This window comes from Chroicocephalus ridibundus, chromosome 6, assembly GCF_963924245.1.
Source record: "Chroicocephalus ridibundus chromosome 6, bChrRid1.1, whole genome shotgun sequence".
Classification (NCBI taxonomy): Eukaryota; Metazoa; Chordata; class Aves; order Charadriiformes; family Laridae; genus Chroicocephalus; species Chroicocephalus ridibundus.
The window spans coordinates 16,915,740-16,936,279 of NC_086289.1; the positions used below are offsets into that span (position 1 = coordinate 16,915,740).

Here is a 20,540-nt window from a genome sequence, read left to right on the forward strand (position 1 = left end):
TCCCATAAATACCTATAATCCAAATGACCGACCTTACTGAACAGAATAGAAAACAGTGGTAATGGGATATATTTAGGGAATATATAATATCTACTCTTTCTTCCTTTCTTACTTATAATATAGTAGTATTGCTAAAGTGTCTTTTGCACCTTGTTTTAGTATACTTTCCAAAGTTTAATTTAATTTTTGGTAATTCTCATTGTCCCTCTATGCTTCCTGTCTTTTTGCTAACGTTTTCCTGTTCGTTATAGTCTCTCTACTTCTGTGATCTTTTTAGAACTTGCATTCTTTTTTCAAGGTTTAAGACTTGGTTATTGATCCATTTAGTCTATCTTCCATTTTTCTCATTTGGGTTTTAAATTGCCTTTCTACCATTGACTTAACAAATGGGGCCATCCTGCATTCCAGGTCATGTACTTTAGTAGTTCTTTGCTAGTTACTTTATTTATTTATTTACTTTTTATTTCAAAAGTCTGTCCTTTGAAATCAGAGGCATAGTAATAGATAAGTCTAATTTTCCCTTTCGTCTGAAGTAAATCAGTTCATGATTGCTATGGCAAAAGTTATGACTTTCTGTTTAGTAGGGACTGTCCTCCTTAGCAAAACAAAGTCAGAGAGTACCATTTCTCTTGTTGGGTCAGTGATTATTCTGTGAAGAAATACAACCACAATCTCAATCAAGAGGAACCACTCCCTGCTGTTCATAATATCATTTGTTCCTTGGTCTCGGAAATCGCATTTAATTACATATTGCTGATAGTAATTATTTGAGCTGGGATCTCAATTTGCCTCTGATGTAAGAACTGGTGATTGCTCGTTGACTGCAAGCTAATGCCACCTGGTACTTTTCTAACACTTTCTAGCTTTTTTTTGTGTGGAAGTTCATACAAACTTCCCGGAATCAAACTTTTTAGACCTGTTTAAAATACAGTAAGTCACCTTTCCGTTGCTACTGATACTTCTGATTTATGCTTACTTGTCATTTCAGGAGTATGAGAAAGCTGTTCTCTGAAAAGGTTATGGAGAAGCATTTACTCAGTGTAACATCAGTGTATGTAGCTGTACCAGGGAAAAGATGACAAGTTCTTAGACATGGAACTGGTTTCAGAGCCACCAAGTGTGGTTTAGGTTACTGAAGGAGCAATATAAAGATGTATACATACGTGTTGATTTATGCAGTTGCTGATTGTGGTAATTAGAGCTCTCCTGTGTTATGTTAGCAGAGATGAAGTACAGAAGAATCTTTGCAGGCTGTTATAAAACCAGTAGGGAGAGCCATGAGTCCACTGGAAAGAGCAAAGGACATAAATCTTTTCATGCACCTTCGGTGAAGTGCAGGGATGAGATTTTCATACACTGTTTGCAAGCAGAAATACCAGGTGAAATAAAATAACACAGTGTATTTCAGGTGATCTTGTAAACTTAATTCAGTTTGAAAAAATGGAATTAGAGCTGAAAAATCAGCCCTAGGCCCAAACCGACATTAGATGTTTAACCAAATGACGTGATGCGTTTATCTAAACTGAGTAGGGCAAAGGTATGTTTAAATACTTTGCTAAAATGAAGGATGAGAACTGCCTGAGCTTTCAGGGATAATGCAAACACTCTTCAGAGGGCTTGGTAGTTTTGTGCAGCCTATTTTAGAACCGGACAACCTACAGGATTCTTGAATTTAGAATAATTTAATTAGTAGTATCTTCTAGCATTGTTTTGAAAACATGCACACATAAAGAAACCACAAAAAATTCTCAGTCTCTTGATAATGTAGAAAAGACGACTTTTACTCCAGCTGCAGTCAGGGTCAGGATGTGTATTTCAGTGAACAGGAATTGAATTTCAAGTTACTAATGAAATCTGAAATTTCACACAGCTCCTGAAATTACTGCAGCCAGTGAGTTGTGATTATGTTCCTTGAGACTGATCTAATTTTTACACCTTCTTGGATTTGATGATTTGTACTCTGGAAAATGATTCCAAAATGCTTTCACATCCTATGACAGATGCAGCTGACAGTGCCTCAGACAGTATAAGAGAAGATTTATTATGTCTTCAAAGATATTAGCTTAACTTTTTTGGCTTATATATTACCCTTTGGCTGTGTTTATGTTATGATGAGGTGCACATATTCTAACTAGGAGTGACATAATTGAATGCAACAAATCTTCCAAATCTCCTTCGGTCCCTCAGTGGCCATGTTTCAGTGCTTTGTTCCAGAATTACGTATGCAAATATATTTCTGCTAGGTAATGGAGCTGCCATCCACATTAATTCTGTTTATATTTAATCTAAATATCAAGAGCTGTGGAATACTGGGATGGTGCCACTGTAGTGATACACCAGCTTTAATTTCTTTAGTCCCCATAAGTTAGCTCTTCAGGTTCTGAAATGCTGCAACTTCAAATCTGTTTCAGCAAGGAGCTACTGCTGGATCTTCCTTTTGGAAGTTCGAAACAGAACTTCCTCCTCACTTCCAATTTTTTGATTAAAGTATATCTGATTTATTCTTCATCCTGCCTCTGCATCTTCATCAGCAGTTAGCTTTATGATAATATTATACCATAAATTCTTGTGTGACTTTCTTGCTGTCATTGAAGCAACTAATCACTTTATCTGGTGCCAGAAATAAAGTACAAAACCAGGAAGGTGGTGAATCAAACAGACCCCACTTCAGCAACATCAAGAAAATACGCACCATAACCTCCCCTCTCTCTATTTTCCCCTCCTATCCCAGTCTTTTTGCACAGAAGATCAATCTGTCACCCTTGCATTCAGCTTTTGCTTTTTAATACTGCTCGTAAGAGTGAAACATTCTTCATATCCATATACTCCTGCTCCTACCTATATTTTGCCTCAGAACGGTCCTTTGAGACCCATTTGTCATTTATATTAAAGCTTTTGGCCTAAGTATTTTATTAATTTATGTAAAGGCAAAAGAGTATTTGGTATATGAAAAAAATAAGTGTAGGACCTTATTCGTAAAACTAAAATGTTTTACCTCTGATATAACAGAAAGCACATGTTTCTGTTAATGGACTAAGTTAATGGCATAGTAAGTGCTATCAGCTTTGGAGTGCATTAATTTGTTACGTTTGAAATGTTTGCAAACTAGGTGATACAGATGTTTTTAGAACAAATGTCCTTTCAAATCAAGCAAGCGTGGGTTTCAGGATATCTGAAATGGCGGAATTTCACAACGTTATGCATTTGGAGAGATTTTAATATATAACATAAATGATGTAAACCGACAGAACCAAGCATTTGCCAGAATCAGATATCTAGCTCAGAAATACATGTGTTATTGGGGTGATTTAAGAAGATTTCTGAAAGGTTTGTTAGAGAAGAAGCTATTCCCACTGTTGGAGATCGAGATATTGTAATTATGTGTTTCTGCAGCATAGAAATGTATTGCTTTATGATTTATACAGCCCTGTGAACACGATCCTCGTTTGTTAATTATTAGTAGTAATATGGAAACTTCAAACCAGGTCATTGCCAGAAGAATACAAAAGAATATTAAAATTGGCTTGCTGGCTTTGTGCTGACTTTTGAACTGTCAGGAACTCAATTATTCCAGCACTTGGCAAAACCACCGAAGAAAAGGGTTACATACTTTTCTACCATGGTAAAAAGAAACCGAAAACCTGTAAATGGAACGTGAGTCAGGATTTTTTAGGTTAGCATAACGTAGGTCAGCTCTGGCTAGATATCTTGGTGGATTTGGTAGGACCTATGGAAAGTCCATAGATTGAGTAGGCACAGAATGGGCACCGCTGGAAGGTGCATAGCTACCGTACATCTGCTGTACCCTGCTACATCAGCTGTGGAAATGACTTACAGTTTTTCCCTGTTTCCTGAAGTATTGCCCAGAGATAAAGCCTTCCTTTGGCCCAAATGGAATTACCAAACTTCAGACTTGGCGTCAAGCTTGTTTTGCGGTATGAAGCCTGGCCAGCTATTTAAGGGGAAAGCTGGGATTTGCATCAGATCAGAAATGTTGTCGTACTGCAGTGGGGCAAGGCAGAGAAAAGAAACCCCCTGTATTTCTGCCTTCTGGCTGCCATTCATGCAAGGCTAGGCAAATTGCTTTCCCCGTCCTTCAGTTCAGCATCATCGTCCTCTGTCAGTAAGTTTATACCACTGTAACTGCTTTCATATTGGTGGAACCACTTCTGATTTACTTCAGTGTAAATGTCAGGGTTATCAGTTTCTGATTTAGACCGTTTAATGTCCCGGTTCACTGAGCTGCTTCAGCATATGCCTCGTCAGGGCTTGTGTCCAATAAGCACATGAGTAGATCCATTTAATTTTAAGTAAAGAGGTAACTGAGTCTTTGTGAAATGCTCAATAATTTTAGTTCCCCCTGGTAACTCCAAAATATTAAAGGTATAGAAATAGGTAGCTACAGGCAAACATTCATTTCCACCTTTAGACATACCCACACTCAAAGAGATAGTGGAAAGCCCTTCCATTTCTAAGAGTTTTGCACCACAACTGTATTAAAGGGCCACTGTAAAACAAAATCTTAATGATGAGTTCAATTATATCAACACATCTCATCATCACTCAATATAATGAGAAATAATTTCACTTAACATTGCTGAGCCAGTTTATTTTTCTGTATTAGTAGAATTTTCCTTTGAAATACCACGAAAATTCAAAGTGTTCAAAGTTCATTTTCTTTTTTTTTTTCATTATTTCAGTGGTGAAAAAATGTCTACAAAAGTAAGATTATTTATTGTTTCAGGAATGCTCCATAATTTTCTTTCTTAATGTAATTTATAAATTAGCAATAGTCACTCTTCTTTCGTGAATTCATTGATCCGTATGTATCTGTACAGGTTTCTGTAGAAAGCATGATTCTTGAGGGGTTTTCCTTCCTCACTTTATGAAGCTGGTTCAGATCTTTTGCAGCTTGCTACATTTCTCACTGGTGGAAGATTGCTCCTGATCTGAATTTTATCTTCAGTTTAGTATATATTCTTTACTTTGCAGACGTAAGAGAAGTAAAATCAATAATTATAAAAACATCCTTTTTAATGAAAAAGTAATGAAACCATCTTCTTTGCCAGTCTACGTTTTTTGCTGTGTGTAACAACAGTGAAGAGATCTGAAATTTCACTTATAGCTGAAATTTTGTAGCTATCTTTGAATTCAGACGTGTAGGCATCAGGCATTGGATAGAAAGGAACATGTATCAGTATTTCAAAAGTAGGTAATTCGTATGCTGTGAAATGTTAATCTTGGATACTGCATTAATTTTTCAGTTTACTGGTATAGAAAAAGACAGTATTACTTGACATTAAGCATTTACTTTTTATACTATTAAGGCACTGGCAGAGCAATACTGTTAATCTAGGCAAAATTAAATTGCATCTGTTTGCGGGTGTTCAGCCTAATCCATTCAGCCATCAAGACAAGAAATAGTAAAACAGTAGTTAAAATGGAAATGTCCTTAAATTAGGGATGGGAAGAATCAGTCTGTTTAAAGTCCTTTGTGATAAAACTATTTGTGTAGTTACTTTGAAAACTCATTACTGTTTTAAGGGATTGCTTGAATTCTTCTGAGCATTACTAAATTAAGACACTGTTTTTATTTCTTTACCTTGAAGTGGCATTCTACGTATACTATAAAAATGCAACATAGGTCTCACTGAGTAATGATTGTATTAAATTAAATTCTAGAATATTATCTTCTAGAATTCTATTCTATTAAATATGTAGAAATATTCCTGTTTATTAGACTAAGTGAATTATGTGTATACCTGCTGGGAAAATAAAAGAAGTAAAAGCGTATGATTTGATTTGAACATTGCTGTCATTTACGAAAAAGCAATGTACAAATTTAAGTATGTTTCTACTGTTGTCAAGAAAGCAGGATTTCTTAATTAGCATTGGGACATTATAACAATTTTGCTTTCTTCTTGTATTTGTTATGACTGACTGCAAATTGCTTTTTTCTAGGAATTTGTCAGGGAATATTTTTTCAAGTCTCATGAATGGACTTTTCTCTGAGCTGCTAGCTCTGAAAGCACTGTAAGTATCATTCCGTATGTTCGGAAATCTGAAATATTCAAGAAAAACATTAGAATAAACACAGCAGAGTTGAATATGAATTCAAAGAGGATTGTTTCCAGCAGTGCAGTCCAAATGTAAAATATGCAGTATTTTGTTACTGATGTTTGTCTCACTATTGATGAGCTGCCATCTTCTACCTGTCCCAGTGATAGACTTTTTCAGTGTTTCTGACTAGCCCAGTGTAGCCATCCTGACTAGCATCCCTGATCTTCCACCTTTCACGGAATCACGGAATCACGGAATCTTCAGAGTTGGAAGGGACCTCTAGAGATCATCTAGTCCAACTCCCCTGCTAGAGCAGGATTGCCTAAAGCACATCCCTCAGGGCTGCATCCAGGCGGGTCTTGAAAATCTCCAGAGAAGGGGACTCCACAACCTCTCTGGGCAGCCTGTTCCACGGTTTCATGCCTTACATCATATATGAACTCTAAATACACAAAAAACACTCATGTTAAATATTTTTCCTGCAATTATAATAACAATTCCCAGTTATTTATATTCAGGGTACCTCTCTGAGACTTAAAAGTGTATACTGGGTACTTCTGTGGTCAAGTTTCTACTTAAAAAAGTGTATAGTAAGTGAAAGTATGTTATAGTATGACTTTCTACAGTAGCACAGTCTGAAATTGAATTCGGTAGTCAGTGATGCTGTTCTGTAACCAAAACCAGAATTTTGGCATAATGTTTTGGAAGTCATTAACAGTGGGACAATGTGTATTAGTTGTCTCAGGATATCTTTATAATTATACATCTATAATTATACATCCATAGTTAGGTACATATCTAGAATTAGTTCTCTTTGGAGTTAGATAATTTGAATCTGACAGAAGAAAGTATGTTTACGAAAATTGCGCGTGTACCAATTGTGATCTTTCTTTGCCTTTCTAGACATTTCAACACCGATTCACTCATTTGTGACTGTAATCTCAAATGGGTCCTGCAATGGGCCAGAAATGCTTCGGTTCGAATCGCGGAGGAAACAGTTTGTGCTTACCCCAGTGCTTTACAAGGACTGTCATTTCGTAACCTGAAGGAAAACCAGCTGAGATGTGGTGAGCTGTACTCTCACTTAACATTACAAATTGAAGTGGAACCCAGAGAAAATATTAAAAAACAGAAATTATGCCAAAAAAAAAAAAGAAAGAGAGTAATAAATCTGACTTGCTTATATGCACAAGAAATTCAGGTGTATGGTACAGAAAATGCAACTAAGATTGAAACAGAATGGAAAAAATACAATTTCTTATTTCATACAAAATAATATATATATAAACATATATGTATAAAAATATATAAACATATATATATATATATAAAAAAAACAAGAACACCACCGTCCTGTCTATGTATTAGGTAAAATGTAATTATGATTTAAAACATTAACCCATGATGGTAGCTCTACATAGAAACTGAGGATTCCTACAGGGATTTATAGAATGTTCCTTTCAAGTTATATCTCTGACAGTGTGGCATAAATGTCAGGTTTTATTCTTGTATTTTTCATTTTTATAAACCTGTAACTATACATTTTAGCACTGTGTCCTGGGGATGAATAGAATTTTTACAGTGAGCCTCAGTTAGGTGAATTCTACATTTGAAGATCTGTAAGTAAATCGCTTTGGAAAAGATTTTCCACCATAGCAAACATGATGGATATGGCGTGAGGAAGCAAAGAGAAAAATATGAATGAGTAAAGAAAATACATCTCACACTGAACTGAGCAAAGCGCAGGCTAAAGCAGAGATTTTAAAAGTATCACATACTACAGAAAAAACATCGTTGCCTGAGAAGATGCTGGTGGGTTCCATAATCGGAAGTACAATTTCACACATACTTGATTAATCACAGAATCTTTGAATCTTTGGCTTTCTTGAATGACAGAGAATTGTTGGGATGGTGACTTTACTAATGTCTTAGAGAAACAAAAGGAAAGTCACGCTTTAACCCTAATAACAAGAAGAGGAACACTGTGTGTTTCTAACACATTTGTAGTAGAAGGGAGATCAGTGTTGACTGGAGTAATAATGAAAAATCTGTTTTTAACAGCAAATAAAGATTTTAACAAATTGGGAGAGATGTAAAAGGATGTGAGTACCAGCTACAGACGGTCCATTAGTTGAATTGTTAAGGAAACACAGATACCTGTCTGGAGGCGAATAAGGAATGAGCTCTTGTGAGCAAAAGGCAGAGAAGTTTCCAGTAGCCTGTATTGCTGAACACTTGAAAATCTGCCATACTTCTCAAATATCAAGCTGCCAGCGTGGATATCTTCTTAGAGATCATTTCCCAGCAGGAAAAGTCCTTCTTCTGAAAATGCTGGAATGATCAGAAGAATTGATTAAAGACTGTTAATTGGTATTTCCAGGTGGCCAATGCATATGAGCCTGCGAATTTTACAGAGGAAATGAAAGCAATTTCTCAGAATTTCATATTTTATTTCCTAATGGGACTCTTTACCACACCTCTGACACAGGATTTATAATGCCCATCTCGTTCTCACGGCTATTTATAATGTCCACAGAACACTTGACAAGGTTTGTAATGACTGCCAATAGCTTGATGCTGCTTTTAATATCCGCAGAGAGCTTCACGGTGGTTTAGATTTCCTGAGCCTTCCACCAGCTCTGTAATGTCTGCCAGGTACTTCACGGTGCTCGTAATACCTGTTGAGCAGCTCACGATACTCACAACATTTAGCAATTTCACTTTCAGTAACTTAATTTGAATTTAGGCATAATAGAAGGCTGTCTGGCACCAAAACAATAACAGCTCTTGAGAATGTTTTAGAAATAATATCTGTTGAAATATGCATAGAGCTAATCAAATAAAGCATATCTTAAAGCAAATATTAAGGGATTTAAAAATTAAAATCTCCTGCATGTGAATATCTTCCATACTGTCAGACATTTTTATTTATAGTTACCGATATCCTTCTACATGCTAGAAGATGACATGAGGTATCGCAGTCGCAAAATGAGAAAAGAAAAGAAGAATGGCAGGAAAAAAATAAAAATAGAAGGGAAATGGCCAAGATCTTTGCAGGCGAGTTAGGGAACGGACCAAAAAGTCAAAGTATGTGGAGAAGAGCTTGACAGTAAAAAAATTTGTGAATAGCTACAGGGAGCAGTTTGCCATGAGCTTTTTAGATTTATTTTATGTTTTGATGGGAGAAGAAATCATCTTTCAATTTCTTTCTGGCAGATCATTCTCATGCATCTGCTAACTCACGATAGCCAAAGTAGTCACCCTTTGAAAACAGTTAAAAACCTGCTTTGGGGATTTTGTAAGAGTTAATTTAAGTAGCTGCACCGTTTTGGAATTCACAGGGTTCTGCTTTATATTTCATTAACAGCTTATGAGAGCTACTTAAATGTTGTTTAACAAAAATCTCCAACTCTCGGGAATGTTTGGCTATAAAACAATTTTTGACAATGTTGGTAACAAGGCTGAAAAGTTAGTTGATGGTAAAAGATAGTTTTGCCTTTGTCTTCTGCCTTAATTGTGAGGGACTGCAACGAATTCATAACGGTATGGACAGAGTACCTTTCTGAAAAAATGATTGTGAAATTGGCTTCATGCAGTGCCCTTGTTACTGTTTCTCCATGACTCCAAATAAAACTTACTCAATTTACAGGAGGAAAATTACATTTTCCTGAATACCAGTGCTATAAATTCCACCTGAGGTCTGATAGGAGTATGTGATTTTTCCCTTGCGCACATCATCAGCAGAAATGGATTCTGTAAGCCAAATTCTTTACTCAGGAAAGACACGTATGAGTTTTTGTCTTAAGGGGATGATGAAAGATTGCTCTTAAAGCTGGGGTTTGATTATTTACACTGATGAATGAGATGTTAGAATTTAGTTTCTCAGTCTCAAAGCTGTATTGATGCTATTGAACTAACAGCACTAAGTAGTAAAAGTTCAGTTGTTCTGCAAATTACAATTGACATAAACCTCTGATGAAGCCTTTTGCTGTTAGAAAACATTGACTCATCAAAACAGATGTTTGGAAAAGTGCTGACTTTCTTGTCTCCCCCAGTTAGATATTGTTTAAAGTTTAGAGTAGTTGACATAATATCAGTAATCTTTAGATAAATTATTTGGCTGAAAATGATGTAATTATTTTCTAAATTATACAAAATATATTGCAAAGGTCAAAGTATAAAAATAATTTTATAGTGCTTTAAGGCATTTTTATTTATTTATTTCCACCCCAAAGAAAATTATCTAATTCTCCTGGGACAGAACACTGTTTCTCATGCAGGTCTCCTACAAATTAAAGTATTGCTTTTTTCATATACGTTTTCTCTACAGATGTTTATAAATAAGTAATTGGGACCATGCTATCAACTGTTTTTAATTTTAAAAGAAATTGCTTCAAAAGTAAGAAAATATAAAAGGGTATTAAGAAATATATTTTTTTTGCTTAGCATTTGATGAATTTCTACATAATAAATTACATTTTTATTCGTTATCATTATGCATGTTTCTGTGCAGAGAGTGGATAGGTTTAGTTCTTTTCTTGGTGTCAGTAGCTTTTCAGGTTTTTGCAGTCTACTGTCCTAACCTTGGTCATCATACTGTTGCCTGGACCTATAAAGCAGACAGATTACAAGAACTAGACATAGCACCTTATCGGTCCTCAAGAAGTCTAAAGGCAGAGAGGCACCTAGGTTTTTTCCCAAGTCACTTCTCGACCAGATGGTTTGATATCTATACATCCACACCATCTCATCACGGCATTTCAGGCAAGTTTTGTTACATGTCAGCCTTCCTGCTTTTGTCCTTACCTTTCCAAGCAGTCTGGCAGTAAGCCTGATCAAACAATCTTTAACAGTCTCCCATGGCTCTCAGGCCATGTTAGCAGAACTCATTCTAGCCCTTTGTGTCTGACCCTTTCATGAGGAATTGGCTAAATGTAATGCCCCAAAACCATGTTCACCCTCTTTCTCTGTTTGTGTTGATGGAAAGCTATGCACAAGTCTTTTTCTTCGAATAAATGAATCAGTTGCTTGTATCTTTATTGTGCTTCTGCACAGAATTTTCTCATTTCCCTCTTCCTTATTTGCTGTGTTGTATTGAATGTGAGAAAATCTCCTTGCATGTTGAAATGCTTCAGGACAAGAGGACAAGAGTTAAAATCAGCATTATTTATTCATCTATATTGTGCACATCTCTGAAAAACCTGTGTCGTTGCAATAATTACAAACAAGGGCAGCCAGACACAATTAGCAAAGCTAGTATTAATTCATGTTCTTCGTGTACCATCCTCAGTCAAGAAACTTCCAGAGTAAGGAAACAGATATAAACTCAAATGTTAGATACATTCATTTTAAGGTGCGGTCTCAGGAGAAAATATGGTGGAAACAGAACTTGCAAAGCACAGGGTAACAGGAAACAAAATATCACAGCTCCGTCATTTTCTGTTCTTGTATTAACGTGGGATAGCATCTGTTTTTATGTAGTGTGTCGCCTACCATAATGGGGGTAGGATGGCATTCCTGGTCTCGGGAGCCTGTTTTTCAAAGGCTTTGGGTATCCAGAAGTTGGGTTTGAATTCTGTTGTTGCTCTGGCTGCTCCACGTTCATGAAAATCAACTGTAATGTGTTTCACCTGGCTTAGAGGGGTCATCCCATTGTTATTTTGGAAGTACGTGTTATGACAAAATATGTGTATTCTATTGATGGGTAGCGCACCCATTGGTTGTGATGAATAGAATTGTAACTGTTTATATCAAATTTGTAGTGAGAAGTTGTTTGGGTTGGTTCATAATTTACTCACAGCTTTAAGACGCAATTAGGACTTTCACTATGGATGACAGGGAATGAGCGCCCAAAATACATAGCTGGAGTTTTATCAGTATGAGAACTGTATGATTAGATTTCTAGCATGCCTTAGGGGGCTGTCTGCTGAGAAAAGTGTTAATGCTGAAGGAGAATAAAAATCCATCCTACTGAAAATAGAAGTGAGAAAGAATGGATGATAATAGCTACAAGTTGCGAGTGTCCCACAGCGTTTGAATTATTACTCAGTCTCTGGATTCTGTAAACTACCTTAGTTTAAAGTGTTAGCTCATGAGTGAAATTAGCAGTTTGTCACTCAAAATATTATTGAAATGCGCTTTTTTGATATAATAGAATCCCTCCTTAGGAGAGGTACTTCAAAGGGAGGAATACAAAGGAAGGATAGATCGTTTTCTGGCTTCTGTGTTCTGCAATACAATTCATTAAATGTTGCATAGAAAATGTAAATAATATATTGGGAGGCAGGGGATATAGTTGTTAGGGAATTGCTTGTACTTAACCAGCACCTTGACTTTTGTACTTTGCCTCACTTCACCGAGAATCAGAGTATTCATCCTCTAAAGGAGCAGAGTCAGGTAAAATGTAAGCACTTTCTGCTCTGATGCTCTGTACCTGTTCACATTGAAACTGGTGCAAAGCAAAAAAAAAAAAAAAGGAAGAGAGTACCTTTATATTCTTTATGCACTTTTCTACTTGTGTTCTCAGAGATTTCTCGACCTTTTTAAGATTTCTTTCTTACATAGAAAAATATGAAGTACTTTCGTCCTTACTTACCTACTCCTACCTTACTTACTCCTACTTACCTTACCTACTCCTTACTTACCACCTCACTCTCTGGAATTCTGATGCTTAAATATGAGCAGAACATTACAGCATATTTCTCTCGGGCCACATGCAGCTCCTTAGTCTATTTTCATAAATAATTTTTTTGCAATCTAAACCTAAAGTACTACAAAACTTCAGAACATTCAAGACATTTTAAATGAATTACAGTAATACCATTGGGGAAAAAAGAGAACACTTTCTTTTCTATACTTCCTATGTAAAGTACTTTTGTTTTCTGAAGCAGCTTTATTTTTCTTGACATATAATATGCATATAAAATATAGCATGGCTTTAACTGCTTTCTCAGCAATGGTGGAATACTGATGTTTTAGATGCTTGATATGTTGAAATGTCCTTAAAATTCTCCCCTCATCCCCAGCAGAGTAAGCCCGTTTCCACTGTGCAATAGTAAGACCTTAGAAAGAAATATGTATTTTTAAAATGCCAAAAATAGAAAAAAAAATAGATTGATATTGGGAAAGTCTATATTTGAAAGGAGACTTTTTCAACAATTAAATTTAAGCCTGAAATCCACTGAATGCATTCAGCTTCATTCTGCATCAGCTTTTAAGAATCCTGTCAAATATTTTGTGTTAGGGATACTGAGTTTGAAATGAGATTTGGAGTTTCTTTTTTCATATGGTGATAGAAATTAATTATCTATATTGCCTTTTGGATCTTAAAATGACAATTATATACATCTGCACATAGATTGTTCTTAAGTTTCCTTTCCTACTTGAAATATATTTCAATAACAAATACTGGTTAAAGTTAATAAGGAACATTTTTTCTTCATTTATTTCTCTCATAGTACACAGAACATTTTTTTGGTCTCATTTGTTATTTACTGAAATTTAGGAATGAGCTTGAGATTATCGTTTCAACCATTTCTTTCTTCATTTACACGTCGTTCTTACTACATTAACACAATGTAAATATTGAACTGTGGGGGGTTTTTTTCAGTATGTAGCAACTGGCTAAACTCAGAATCTCAAGTACAAAGAATGATGGATTAATTATCCAGATTTAGATTCCAGTCCTGCAGTTTCTTGGCAGCCTACAGATAGCCTGCTGCATTCATGCAGGTATTAATGAGGTATTAATGAGGTATTAATCTGGTTTACTTTCTCTTCTTTTAGTTAGGAGCCACAGATCATATAAAAATACTCGGTATGTTTCAAGGAATTTTTAGTAACGCATCCATGTCCACAAATAATAGGCGCAGTCGGAAGGTAAACTACAGGATGTATACACAAGTAAGGAGGGATTTCTGAAGCCTGCCCTTTGTAGTCACGGTAGACTTATAACATTTCAGTAGATAGTAGCTAGCCCCTTAATCCTCCGTGTCCTTCTCCCGGACAGCGATATCACATATTCAGTCATGTACAAATCCTGCGTATTCTGCTGGCCAGCATTCTTACTCCATAAAAAAGTAGAAGTGATCCCTCTCACTGTTTATTCAAAGCAGGTGATGGATGTACTGTTTAACATTTAAATTCCTCAATAATATTGAGAGCCCAAAGCTAGGTTTATAAATGCAGCTCTTCACAATTTAAATGTTCCAAAGACAACATCTGCATGGCATGATTAGGGTGGGATGCTGAGTAAGGAGAAGAACACACCCTGCTGGTAGTCCACAAATTTTAGCAATTGTAGAACCAGTGATTATGGCTTGCAATCTTGTTAGGCATGGTTAAGTTCATCTGTATTTATTATGGGCAATAGAGGATTTTGAGGAGAAAGTTTGAGGAAGATAAAATCATGGGCAGTGAAATGGAAAAAAATGTTAAACTACTTGTCAGGAAAATAGGTGTTTGAGATAGTTACTAGTGGTGCAAATGTGGAAGGGTGACCTTTCAACTGACAACTCTGTAGGCTGGCCGGATGTTAATGATGAGAGACCTTTAAATGAAGATGGAAGAAAAACAAGGGAGAAGAAGATCTAGCTTAAAATTTCTCTTTCTTCATCAAGGTAGAAGAATTTCCAAGGTGCAAGACTTGTAGGCATTTTGTCTAAGATGAGATTGCAGTAGTGAAGTTACAAAGTGACCCGGGCTCAGTCGGTTGTTTTGGCATTGTAGGCTGAGGTGAAAAGGCTGTATTTTGGGAATTATTGTGCAAGATGTTCATGGTAGCGTGTGCATCAGTCACATATGTGAGGCCTTAGTATTTTTATCACATTTAGAATTTTGTGCGAGGATAAAAAGGTATCAGAGAGAGTAATTTTCATCGCTTACCTAAGGAGACTTATCAGAAAAAAAGAAAAGAAGGTTTTCCTTTATTCCTTATTATCCCGTAGAAGATGATCTTCTTTCTTTAGATGCAGAGCCTCAGTTTCAATTACTTTTTCTAAAATGCTCCTTTTCAGTGTTCTGCTACCAATTTAAAGAAATAGCATTAATCTCACAATGTATAGAAAATATTTTACAGAAATTCTGTTAAGGTAGTTTCAGGATCTAGAAATAAAAATGGAAGAAAAGAAATACTGTCTAGAGATTCAGTTTCTACAGGCACTGTGGGATTGAAGGATATAGCCTTCAATCACTGCCCAATCTATGAAATTAGCAGACTTTCAACAGTCCCAAAAAGGCACACGCCTCCCAAATATACAAAACTGTTTATGTTTTAATTGTGTTTAGGCATTTGGGTATGTCATTACGGCAGCTGGTTTTTGTAAGATTCTGCTTAGAATAAGAATATGCAATATTCTTATTATTAGAGAGAGAAAGAAGAGAGAGAAAGAAAGGAGAGAAAATTTCATAAAATAAAGATGGCGAAATGTACTCCACTATTAAAAAGTAGAAAGAGCTATTTAGATAAATAATTAACATTGAGTGAATAGAGAGTAAAGACAACGTGTAAGAGGCAGAAGAAAGTAGGGAAAGGGAAATGAGAAATCACAGGGGCAGCTGAACTTCAGGGGAAAGTTTAACTTTCGTTATTAGCCTTATTATTATCCAAATCCCAGGCATATGAGATACTTTAGGCTCTTTAGAGTGAGTAAATTTTGTTCTGGAGCACAGTGGGAATTTCATCCACAGAGTGAAGTGGTCTTATAAATGTTAACTGTACCTATAATAATAGCTGTATTTTTTCTTTAATTGTAAGAGTGATTTTTTAATCCTTTTTTCCTGTAGTAAAGCATCCTGCTTTGAGTAGGAGCTGGACTGGAGCATCTCAAGAGATCCCTACCAACCTCACCCATACTGTGAACTATTCTGTCAAACCCATTTTCTGAAGCTGTTCTAGTAATCCTGTAATTACCTGGGCTCACACCGATGAAAGAAATATGATCTGTAGAATTCACAACATGATCATACTAAAGTTTGTGGGCATATTTTTTATAGTACTGCTTTAATGTTAAGATCTAGGAAGCTAGAATTGTATACCATTAGTTCACAATATTTATGAGAGGAATTAATTGTGAGGGTTTTTTTTGCTATTGTTTTCTTTCATTTTCCCTGCAGCTGGGCCTCTGGAACTTCCTCTTTTTGAGCTGATCCCATCACAACGACAAGTGGTTTTTCATGGAGACCGCTTGCCATTTCAGTGTACTGCTACATACGTTGACAACACCACCCAAGTACATTGGTACCATGCTGGTCGTCTGATCGAAACAGATGAAGAGAGTGGCATATTTGTGGAAGACAGCATCATTCATGACTGCTGCTTAATTACACGGTAACGTATACCCTTTGTAATAGTCAGACTTGTAGGCAAGGTGAACAGATGCAGCACTTGCAATAAGCTTCATTAAAACATGCATCAGGAGTAGTTTTATTTGAAGCAATTCAATAGCATGCTTGAATTGGAACACACATGGGTATAGGTTTTTAATGGCTATGAACGGCTGTGGTTCCAAATCGTATTTCTTCTGTCTAAGGATCCATATTTGACCAACTATGGATTTGAAACAGATAAAAACATAGTTTCTTACACAGTAAACAGTGAAAAGCTGAACTTATAATAGCTTCAGTAGCATATGAGAGTGACTTACAGCCAAACTGCCTGTGAAGAACTATCAGTTTAAAAGCCTCGGCTTAATTTTTGTAGGCTCCGAAATACTGGATCCTTTATTCTTTAGTTAAGTAATCTCATATTTGTTTCTTATTAAAATTTTTCTCAACTTCCTGTGACTTTTACCATCTGTGTGCCTCTGTGTGCTTGAGAGCCAGAGATCTACAAAACTATTGCCAATGTGAAAAATGCAAGAGGAATAAATTAGAATAGGCTTCTATAAAAGAAGTAACAACTAATATTTGGCAATGACCATATTGTTCCAGTTTTGCTTCAGTTTTCCCTTTTAAATCTTATTTAATAAATATTATAAATCTTTCAGTTTATTTTTTGTTTTCATCATAGAGTATGGGCTTGTCACTAAAAGCTGCTAAGGTGTTGCGCGCATCCTTTTGTCCTTTGCCAATTTCCATCATTGATCAAAGAAGAGTCTGATTCTGTGTCTGTTTTGCCTTTCTCTTTGTAGAAGATGGAGTGAAAATAGCTATGCTAATTATCTCTGGAGCATCATTAACATCTTTTCACTCAACCAGTTTCTATTAATATAATTGACCTGAAATGGTTCTTGAACTATCAAATGAAAGTTATGAAGGGAGTCAAATTAATTCCTCTCCACTGGGGTCTTATGGCTTTATTGATTTTAATTTCATCTACTCACTGATTATTTGAACCCTTTTGGAGTCCTATAGATCCAGAGGCGTAGACCTGCCCTATTCTCACAGCTACTGGCTTTCTTCTAATACCAACGTCTGTGGCTGTAGCGGATACTGAAAAAGACTTAGAGCAATTACTGCGGTAACGCCAAGTGCATGAGCTATTATATAACTGAGGAGTCATTTAAATTAAACCATGTTCTTCTTATATCCATGATACCAAAATTAAAGGACATGCTGTTAATCACCTCATTATATTTTTCAAATGAATTATATTTTGCACTGTATAAGCAATTTGTAGAGCATAGTAATGAACTGAAATAAATTGTCTAAAATTGTTAAGATTTTTCAAAATAGCTATCCTTTCTAAAAAGCTCGTTTAGAAGTAGCTTGACAAACTTTTACCCTATATTGCTTAATTTCTGCCAGACTATAAAATAAAAATTATTGTCTACCATGGTAATGTTTTAAGAAGGATGGTTGATCTGCTACCTGCTTGGTTTACTGTGCCATTAAATAGGTGACCTTGATGCTCTTGTTGCAGTATGCACTGGGACCAGGTATCCAGAAAGAATATTCCCTAAATACATCATCATATTTGCTGTTATAGACTGGAAAAATACTCTGACTTGTCCACGTTATGTGATGCAGACTGTCAAAATGAGACAAAATATTTTTTGAATTAAACTCAAAATCTTTAAATGGCTTTTAAAAAGTGTACAACATTTTAATTTCGCTATATGTTGAGCTATATGTTTCACTTCACAATATAGTAGGGCATCAACACTGTGTTTACTGTAAGGCATGGTTCTTATCGAGTCAAATATGCAATGACTCAAGCAGTCATTCCTCTGCCTTGATCAAGGAGCTGATCAAAATTAACTTACTAACGGCATGAGAGACCTTGATTTTGAAACTAGCTTGTAAAATCCATACTGTTTTGAAGTTAATTATTTTTTTAATGTAAATTTTTGAGATCTATTGTCTCTTCATGTTGAAAATGAGAAAGCATTGGCCAAGTTATGATTGTAAAAACTCTCTGAAGTATTTCTTAATTTTACTCCCATCATCATGACCATGTATACTATAACTCCATTTATATCATTATTATCATTATTACATGTTAAAATTATACGTAATAGCATGCTTATTACATGTTACAATAGTATGTATTAATATGCTTGTTACATGGTATTACACACTAATTTGTGATAGTTCTTAAGGCTAAATGACAGTTGTATGAGGCACTGTGAGACATCAGAAAGACTATGCCTCCCTGAGGTTATCATACGTTAAGTATAGGATTTTGAGTAAAAATAAAGGTAATTTAAAATCCGTTCTTACAGTGTCATATTTTGCCTTCCTATACCTACTCTTTAGAGCAAATGTCCCCTGTCTGTGGCTTTCTGTGATTGCACTAAAGGACAGGCTTTGGCTTGTGCTCCTTAGCAATTTAAAGATTTCTGAAGCTAGTTTTGAACAAAGAGGTGTAGTCCCATTTCAAAAGCTGCTTATTCAAACATTTTTAGATGGTTATTTTATTGGGTAGTTCCAGATATTTCTGGACATGGACTTACAACACAAATATCATACTAAACCCTTCTGTTTTATTAACTGGCACAGTAGAAGGATAAAATATCCAAATGTGTATTTTTTTGTCTCTATGATAAAGCAGAATAAACTAAAATAAATGTTTTTGTTACCATAATTAAACTAAAGTTTTGAACTGTATTCCGGACTGTGACATTTTTCTTGGCAAAGAATATTCCCTTATAGGAGATCTTGAGAAGGTGTTTTCAATTCTGCTGCTAGCTCACATTTACCATTTCTTGCCAATGATAATAATATTTGATTTTGCTCATGTTGAATTTTCTGTCATTATGCCTGTGTATAAATGTCATAGTCCTACGTGAAAATGTAAATGTGATGTGGAACTAATTTCATAGCATCTGTGAATGGATCTAGCTGAAATTGTTACTTGTGTTTCCATGAAGACAGCCTAATTTCTTAAGCCTGGAATATTAGATTATCAGTGTGATCACAATAAGTGTCAATGAAACAATCCACCCTGCTGAAGCCACACAGAAGGCAGATTACGTATGATTCTCTGCAGCACAGCAGATTTCCCACCTTCCCCACTGTTCCCTTCCAGCGTTTGGAGAGACTAGCAGGACAGTTATTAGAATATTAAACTAAAAAAGGAAAATATTTTAATGTTATGAACCAAGCAACTCTGCAGTAGTAGAGAGACTTTAATTTGCAGGAAGTTTTTTATTTACCACATAGACTATAATGACAATTTAAAAGTCTTTTTAGTTCTATTCTGTAAATACTTGTGTAGAATGTTTAACAGTGCTTATGCCTCTGACAACGGCAATGGCTGCTCTGGGACCATTACAGTTCACAAGTGCGCTTTCTGAAAACATTAAACTGTGCAGAAAGTTAAGAACCCACAAAAAGGCGTGCTACAACTGGAGAAACTATCATGCTCCCAACTAAACCTAGGACAGCAGGTGCTAGTGTCAGAAGTGTTTTTGAGATGTAATTTTTGTTAAGTTATATCGATAGGTTTGCCCCTGGAAATGCAGATTAGTGGGTCTCAACTGTGATTCCCCACAAATAGCATTTTTCTCTTAAATTCTGTCATATTTCAGTTTTCTAAATGTGGCTGCCAAATGCAGGTATTTTGGGTGTTTTTTTTAAAGAAAAGGTAAGCTTAAGAATCTGTGGGTATTTTAAAGAATGTAGTCCTTCCTTACATGTTGACAACAGTCAATACCAATATGGGATGGTTAAAAGTGAATTATGAAAGAAATAGTAATGTTTGAGATAAGAGAATATGGACCTACAGCTGATCCTTTAGGTGTAACAAGGATAGGGGCAATACTAAGAAAACTGATTTATAATTTACACATAAAATATGTATATTCATTTCTGAAAGCTGCTTTTAGAGGCATATGCCTATGTGAAAATCTCCAAAACTTCCATCTGCAAAACAAACATCTGATAGCAACGTAGAGTTTCAAATCATGATCTATTTGTACTGTAATAGTGAAGAAACTAGGAAAGAAAGAAAAAGGAATGAAATGTCGTGGATTAAACTAAAGCGGGGGGCTGAGTCCAATTAATAATTTTTAAGTGTTTGAAATGATGACTGCAGCTAT

At 35.6% G+C, this 20,540-nt stretch overlaps 1 protein-coding gene across 4 annotated transcripts in view; it reads left to right on the forward strand.

Moving 5' to 3' along the window:
- The window catches only part of ADGRA1 (adhesion G protein-coupled receptor A1), a 272,861-nt gene that overhangs the window by 107,977 nt on the left and 144,344 nt on the right, over positions 1 to 20,540 (forward strand). For all 4 annotated transcript variants that reach the window (XM_063339128.1, XM_063339129.1, XM_063339130.1 and 1 more), the window contains 3 exons: positions 5,962 to 6,033; positions 6,964 to 7,127; positions 16,174 to 16,387. In XM_063339128.1, coding sequence (XP_063195198.1) covers positions 5,962 to 6,033; positions 6,964 to 7,127; positions 16,174 to 16,387 — 450 coding nt within the window. The remainder of the gene's footprint in view (positions 1 to 5,961; positions 6,034 to 6,963; positions 7,128 to 16,173; positions 16,388 to 20,540) is intronic.